At 59.7% G+C, this 7,605-nt stretch overlaps 2 protein-coding genes across 2 annotated transcripts; one reads left to right on the top strand and one right to left on the bottom strand.

Annotated features, from left to right (window-relative positions):
• Positions 1-1,046: 1,046 nt before the first annotated feature.
• On the top strand, positions 1,047-2,266 carry SYCN (syncollin). Its single transcript, XM_026481763.1, has 2 exons — positions 1,047-1,441; positions 2,257-2,266. Exons 1-2 carry the CDS (start codon positions 1,047-1,049, stop codon positions 2,264-2,266), a joined length of 405 nt encoding a protein of 134 aa, XP_026337548.1.
• A 1,020-nt stretch (positions 2,267-3,286) lies between these two features.
• NCCRP1 (NCCRP1, F-box associated domain containing) lies at positions 3,287-7,185 on the bottom strand. The gene is given in 7 exon segments (XM_026481731.4): positions 3,287-4,571; positions 4,703-4,723; positions 4,725-4,842; positions 5,405-5,500; positions 6,102-6,153; positions 6,237-6,299; positions 6,888-7,185. Coding segments are annotated over 7 exon segments (789 nt in total). The 3' UTR covers positions 3,287-4,430.
• Between the last annotated feature and the right edge of the window lie 420 nt (positions 7,186-7,605).

Below are 7,605 nucleotides of genomic sequence, written 5' to 3'. Positions count from 1 at the left end.
CCCACTCTGAGGTCCCAGCCTCTCTACCCTTCCTGGGCCGCTCCTCAAGTTTTCCTTTAGCTTGTGTCATTTTTGCTTGCTGATTGGTAACTGCTTATTGTATGTTACAAGAATTGTCTATTTTTCCCCAGGTAAAGTTTTTGTTTAGTCTGTATTGCGGTGCAAAAGTTTCACATTTTATACAATTCGATAGGTCCTCTATTTTATAAATGCAAGATTTCCAGTCTTCGTTAAGAAAATCCCCTGGCTCCTGGGGAGTGGGAGTAGGGGGTGGAAGCCTCCTCCTCCTTCCCTCTCCCCCTCCAAGGCTTGTCTTTCTTGGGGGTGGCCGGGTGGGGGGGGATTGTTTGATATCTTCTTGTCAATTTGTAAGCACTCTTTATATCTTATAGCTGTTAATTATATCCTGTCTCAAGCGTTGCGATTTTTCCTCCCAAGCCTTTTGTGCATTGTCTTGCAGTGGTTTTTAAGTGTTGTGCAAATAGGTCTGTATCACAGACCTGGGATTCCAACCTTGGTTGGGAAGCTCTCCTGCTCCCGAGGGGAGCGGGATCTCTCTCCGTATCTCCTCATCTCCTCCCCTCCTCTCCCTTCCCCTCTGGGGCCCCTCTCTCCTTATCTCCAGCTTCTCCTTTCCCAAGGTTCAGTGTCCCAACGAGCCTGGAGATCCAACCCCTCCCCCTCCTCCTCCGTTGGCCTCTCCTTATTTGGAAAAGGGGGGTGTTCCGATCTTTGTCAGTTTTTAAGAACTTTTCTTATGTATACTATTAGCCTTATGCTGCCTTCTGTGTTATAAAAGACTCATTCTCAAGTCCTGTTGACTTTTTTGTTTTATAATGTTGTTTGCCACGTGAAATCTTAAGCTGCTAAATTGTACATAAGTATGTCCGCGTTCATCGGCTGTGGGTCTCTGACCTAGGTTAGGAAGGTCTCCCCGCTCCGGGGAGGGTGGGGGGGCTGGGGAGGGCCTCCTTATCTCGCAGCTTCTCCCTTCCCACGGGTCAGGCGCATAAAAGAGCGCGGGGACGCGGCCCCGCAGTGTCGCCATGTCCCCGCTGTGCCCCCTGCTGCTGGCTCTGGCCCTGGCGGCCGTCCCCGGCGTCCGAGCGGCCTGCCCGGCGCCCGCGGACCTCAAGAAGCCGGACGGGACGCGCATCTGCGCCAAGCTCTACGACAAGAGCGACCCCTACTACGAGAACTGCTGCGGGGGCGCCGAGCTGTCGCTGGAGCCGGGCGCTGACCTGCCCTTCCTGCCCTCCGACTGGGCGAACGTCGCCTCCTCGCTCGTGGTGGCCCCGCGCTGCGAGATTACCGTGTGGTCCCAACGCGGCAAGGCCGGCAAGACGCACAAGTTCTCGTCCGGCGCCTACCCGCGCCTCGAAGAGTTCCGCAAGGGCATCTTCGGCGACTGGTCCAACACCATCGCGTCGCTCTACTGCAGGTGCCCGCCCGGCCCCGCCTCTGGGTCCAAGCCGCGCAGACCCGGGCCCCCAGGTCCCTCGGCCCCTAATCCCCGCTGGGAGTCCCTAGAACCAATCCTGGAGGTCCCCTTCCTGCTCCCCCAAGCCCATGCCCCTCGGATCTCTCGGACACAACTCCGGGATTCCCAGACTCAGAAGCTGACCCCACCCACCCCCTTAGCACCCCAACCTCCATTCTGGGAGCACCTGCCTCCCACTTTCCTGAATTCTCCACCTGCGGACCTACCCAGAGCTGCAGTCCTAGGCCTAGGTTGGGGAATGGGGAGCCATCAATCCTTTCACCCTGGAGCCCCCAGAACCAAAGCCAGTCGTCCCAGATCCCGGAGCAACCGGAGCCAGCTCTAGGACTCCCAGACTCTAAACTGACCCACACAAGACCCCAGACCCAGTTCTAGGAGCACCCTATCTACCCTCATGCTCCCCACCCACGTAGGCCCTCTAGATGAGATGAAGCCCTGGAAACCAGTCCCAAAGTCCCAGTTGAGGTTCCGGAGCCCCCCAGATCCAACTTCGGGGGCCCCGAGCCCACTGTGCACTCACATATGGGAGCTCACAGACCTGGGGCCCTAAATCTAGTCCTAGCACTCTCCAAAACCACCTCACGTGTCCCCCTTCCCCCCACAAGAGCTCCAAGAGCCCCCAGGACGCCTAGCTCCTGAACTTGGAGCCCAGCCCTCCACCCCATCTCAGGCTTTTCGAACCCAACCCCCCCCACACACCCTGGATCTCAGAGCCCCTGGCACCCCCCTGGTGATAATTTTTTATTCTGTTGCAGGTGTTACTGATGGCTTAGAGATACTTCGTCTCCAACCCCACAAGGGGCAGAGCCTCTCAACTGGCCTTGTCACTGGGGTCTGATGAAGGCCCCAAGTCCCAAGAGGAGAGAACTTTCTGCCTACGCCCCCACCCTGCCTTCCCTGCAATATAGCCCTTGTGAAGTTAGCCCTGTCTGCCATCTACTTGTGCCTGGGACCCAAGTCCACACAGGACAGGGGTGGGATGGGGGAGAGAGCGGGGTGGTCAGGCCTGCATCAGCCCATACCTGTGACAATGCTGTAGGTGGGGTCATACTCAGATTCGGCCGTGAATTTAGGTGGGCACAAAGTCACACGTCCACAGGACATCCGTGTGACATGCAGTGATACCATTGGCTGATTGTTAAACATTAAAATGCCTCCCACACTTTCTGGTAGCTATCTCTTCCCCGAATGCCCCCGAGCTGTTCTGGCCTGCCAGAGACTTCCAGATTCCCTCAGGAGTCAGGCCTGGAACAGCTAGAGGCCTTCAAGGACCCTGCCCCAGGCTAAGACAAGGGTATCTTGCTTGATCTGGCCAGAGCCCAGGACTTAGGGGTTGTTACAGACTTTCAATCTCTCTTTCCCCTACACATGAAAAAAACTTTTAGCTCAAATTTGCAATCTGTCCCACCACCATCCCCAGAGATGATGGCCCTTGATGGCTTTGGGGACTCTGGAGGAATGATGGAGGAGAAATGAGGGTATTGTGGGGAGGAGAGGTATGGGGACAGCTCTAGGGCGGTGAGAATTTGGGGTTGGAGGGGGAAGGGGAATGTGAGGCGTGTCTGAGAGGATGAAATAGGAGCAGAGAGGTAAGTGGAGATGCCAAGAGGCTGTAAACTGGGGATATGTGAGGAGATCAGAGGTCGAGAGAGGTGCAAACAGCACAGGGGCTGTGAGGTGCTGGAGAATAAGGATTATGGGAGGTGCCAATGGGATATGAACTCAGTGTCATTCTGAGAAGCAAAGACCAGGGAAATGCTCCGCATCCTTGTGCACATGGATTTATTCATCAGTCAACAAAGATTCATGAAGAACCTACTATCTGTCGAGCACTAGCTCGGGAAGAAGTGGCCGCTGCCCTCAGCCCTCATGGAGCTCAGAGAGTGCAGAAGAAATGACAGTCCGACGTGCAAGGGGGTATGAAGATGTCAGGTGGGAAATCAAGGGCCAGGCAGGAGTCAGGGGCTTGGGAGGTGGTAAGTGATCAAAGAGAAGCCGAGAGTCATGAAGGTGTGAGGGGAACAGGTGGTGCCGCGCGTCGGGGAAGTGCTAAGACAACAGGGCAGAGCTAAGGGCCAGGGAGGTGCTAAGGGCCAGGGACATCTAAGGGTCAGGGAGGTGCTAAGGGCCAGGGACTTCTAAGGGTCAGGGAGGTGCTAAGGGCCAGGGACTTCTAAGGGTCAGGGAGGTGCTAAGGGCCAGGGACTTCTGAGGGTCAGGGAGGCGCTAAGGGCCAGGGATGTCTAAGGGTCAGGGAGGCGCTAAGGGCCAGTGACTTCTAAGGGTCAGGGAGGTGCTAAGGGCCAGGGACTTCTGAGGGTCAGGGAGGCGCTAAGGGCCAGGGACTTCTAAGGGTCAGGGAGGCGCTAAGGGCCAGGGACTTCTAAGGGTCAGGGAGGCGCTAAGGGCCAGGGACTTCTAAGGGTCAGGGAGGCGCTAAGGGCCAGGGACTTCTAAGGGCCAGGGAGGCGCTAAGGGCCAGGGACATCTAAGGGTCAGGGAGGTGCTAAGGGCCAGGGACTTCTAAGGGTCAGGGAGGTGCTAAGGGCCAGGGACTTCTAAGGGTCAGGGAGGTGCTAAGGGCCAGGGACTTCTGAAGGTCAGGGAGGCGCTAAGGGCCAGGGACTTCTAAGGGTCAGGGAGGCGCTAAGGGCCAGGGACTTCTAAGGGTCAGAGAGGCGCTAAGGGCCAGGGACTTCTAAAGGTCAGGGAGGTGCTAAGGGCCAGGGACTTCTGAGGGTCAGGGAGGTGAAAGAAATGCTAAGAGGTCCAAAGAGATAAGGGAACAAGGAGATACTAAGGGGTCAGGGAGGTGCAAAGGGTCAGGGAAGTGCTAAGAGATCAGGGAGGTGGTAAGGGATCAGGAAAGAGTCAAGGCTGTGGATTAGTGAGACAAGGGGTCAGAAGAGGCCGGGAGTTGAACAGCTAGTCACTCCCTGAACTGCACAGACACGGAGGAGTCGGTCACCCTTGTCCTCCGCAGCCCACCGGGCTCCCTCCGGTTCTTGGTCTTGTGCAGGAAGTGGACGAAGCGCACGCCAGGGCCATACTGGCGGAAGACGTGGGACACCTGTGGCGGCACCCGGGGTGAGGGAGAAATCCCATCAGGGACCCGGGTATCCTCCTCTCCTACCTCCGCCCTCTCTGAGGCCCTGGGACATGAACACGTGGCTGGGGTTGGCGGCCAGGGCAGAGCCTCACCTGGAGCCAACGGCCGGGGGGGGCCCCGCCCAGAGGTGCGGGGGGCCACGTGGTGCTGCGCGATGATGGTCCGGCGGTCAGCTGCCAGCAGCCAGACGTGCAGCTCATAGACACACGCGTCCAGCCGGCTATCCTCGTACCTGGGGGTGGGGTCCAGGCCTTCAGCTGCCACTGCAGCTCCCGTGTCCCCACCTCAACCCCTGGTCCTAAACACCATGCAAGGCACACTGGCGGGCTCCCACTCTGTGCACCTGGGCTGGCTAGCGCGGGCACTGACGAAGACGACCCCCCCACGGAGCCCTCGGGGGAGTCATAGAGTCTGGCCATCAGGAATGCTAAGGGCTGGGTCGGGGGATGTCCAGGGCACTGGTGCATACTGCATCTGACCCAGCTTGGGGGTGGTCAGGGAAGGCTTCCCGGTGGGGCCACATGTAGCAGAATCCCAAAGGATAAGGAGGAATTTGTCTCGAGAACAGAGGGTGACCAAGCGTCCGAGAATGAAAGAACAGTGTCGACCCTGGCACATCTCAGAGATTGGAAGTCGCAGAGGAAAGGGGCTAGAAAGGTAGGCAGGGCTGGATCCTGCAGTGGCATGAGGGTCTTGGTGACAAGCTCACACCAGGGGAGGACAGGTGAGGCTGGCGCTTTGGGGAGCCCTATGCGTGACCCGATGGGGCAGGCTGACCGGGCAGGGGTGCGTACCAGTCCATGACCGTGATGTCTGGCTGTTCGTCATCAAGGAGCTCCTCCCACAGGCCCTCGGCCAGGAGATCCACACACTGCTGCTTCACTGTCCAGCTGCGAGAGAGGGCATGGGCAGGGGAGGTCTGGGACCTGCCGGCATTCTTGAGAGCAGGAAACCTTGGTCATGGTGCCCTCGTAGAGACATCCCGGGCTCCGTGTATGGGCGCTGAGCACTTACTCTCCACCTTATAGCCTCAGCTCCCTCTATTCCCCCTTGAGGGCCAGACTGTCTGAACCCCATGATGCAGAGGAGCAATAGAGGCTCAAGAAGGGAAGTCACTTGCCTAAGGTCAAGCAGCAAAGAAGTGGCAGAGCTGGGCTCCCAACCCAGGCTCGCGTGACTCTGAGCCCCTGAATTACACCGTCCCACCCAAAGTGCAGAATCAGGGCTCGGTTTAATGGAAGGTAGATGGTGCCTGGGTGACTCCCGTCCCAGGGAAAGAGGGGGAGTAGAGTAATGGTGAGAGCTGTTACTTATTGAGCACCTACTGTATGCGAGCTGGACACAGCCAGACCCTATGCTGTATTTTACGAGCATTCTCTTTGACGACAAACCCTGTGTATGGAGCAGGAAACTGAGGCCCAGAGGGGCACACAGTTTCTCTAGCCCTGCAGTGAGAGGCTGGAGCAGGGCCCTGGGGTCCTGGCCACTCACCTGCGGTCGTGCTGGAGCTTCTCGGTCCTGATGTACCACCCGCGGAAGTTACCTGGCAGGTGGAGGAGCAAAGGGTTAGAGCATGCCCATTCCCCAGAACCGCTCTGTCCAGGGGCCCAGCCAGCAAGCACTTACCCAGAGTCTCCAGGGGCTGCTGGGTGGGACCAGTAGGGGGTGCCGGCTCATAAATGTTGATGCCTGAAAGGCACAGTGAGCGGAGCCTCAGCAGGCTGAAACTGCCCCCAGCCCTTCAGCCTCGGCCTGACTCCCTCCCCCCAGGGCTGTGCTGGAAGGGCAGGAATCCGTGCCAGGCCAGACCTGCCTGGCAGGGATGTGTGAGTCAGGGCCCTGGGAGAGCCCTGAGAATGTCCTGGGGGAAGGGATGGTGCAGTGAAGAAGGAGGGAAGGAGGAGGAGGGCGCCCTGGTGAGACCGAGACAGAGGGACAAAGCGAGAGGCACCTAGAGAAAGAGACAGAAATGCAAGCGGGGGGAGGCAGGGAGAGAGAGGTAGACATACAGGGGTCTACAGAGGTAGACAGACACAGCGGGAGAGATAGACCGGGACATATGGCACAGAAAGAGAGGCCGATGCGCGGCGGGACGGGAGAGAGCCGCAAGCCCTGGAGAGGAGCACAATGACAGAAGAGACAGGGAAGGATGTAGAGAAACAGAGAAGGAGACCAGACGGAAAGATGAAAAGACAGACGGTCCGAGTGAGCCGCGCGGCGGAAGGAGGAGACCGGGCGGCGGTGGGGTACGGCGCCGCGTGCCGCACCTTCCCGCACCTTCGGGGTTGGGCGAGCGCAGCAGGTTGCGGTAGAGCGGCCGCCGCAGGAAGAGCAGCTTCCAGGTGAGGCGCGGGGGCAGCTCCAGGCTCCCGCCCGGGGGCCTCCACTCCTCCAGGAGCAGCTGCCGGGCATAGGCCTCCGACGGCTGCTCGGGCTGGGGGGGCCCGGGGGTCTCAGGGGCCGCGGGGGACGGCGGCGACGGCGGCGGGGGCGGCGACGGCGGCTCCGGGGGGCTGGCGGGCTCGTCGGCCTCCATCCCGCCGCCGAGCGCGTGTCGGTCGCGCTCCTCGTCCATCCGTGGACTCCGGGCGACTGTCCCGGGCTCCTCCGCAGGCGTGGGGTTAACCGGAGGCGGGAGGGGCGGGGTGCGCCAGCGGGCGTTGGAGAGGGGGGTGTGTTAGGGGAAGGCTCCGGGCCCCAGGCCCTCCACCCTCAGACTTCGGAGTCCAGGTCCCCAGCTCCCTGCTCCGTCAGACCCAGGAGTGCAGGTCGTCTCCTCCTCCAGGGCCCAGGAGTCCGGGCCCGCAGCCCCTCTTCGGTTTCCCAGCCTCCTGCCCCAGTTTCCCCAGGGCCAGCTGAGGGCCCAGGCATTGGCCCTGGGAGAGGGGTGTGACAAAGGAGCTAATGTCAGGGCTCCCTGCCCTCTAATGAGGTCCCTCCCCCTCATTAAGATCCCGCGTGGCAGGATTAAGAGGTTAATTAAGGAAGACCCCCT

Source organism: Ursus arctos, unplaced genomic scaffold (assembly GCF_023065955.2).
Source record: "Ursus arctos isolate Adak ecotype North America unplaced genomic scaffold, UrsArc2.0 scaffold_19, whole genome shotgun sequence".
NCBI lineage: Eukaryota > Metazoa > Chordata > Mammalia > Carnivora > Ursidae > Ursus > Ursus arctos.
This window is presented reverse-complemented; position numbering and strand designations above follow the sequence as displayed.

What these genes read in the sequence shown, in the direction of transcription:
- SYCN (XM_026481763.1), top strand. Translation starts at nt 1,047, where the DNA reads ATGTCCCCGCTGTGCCCCCTGCTGCTGGCTCTGGCCCTGGCGGCCGTC.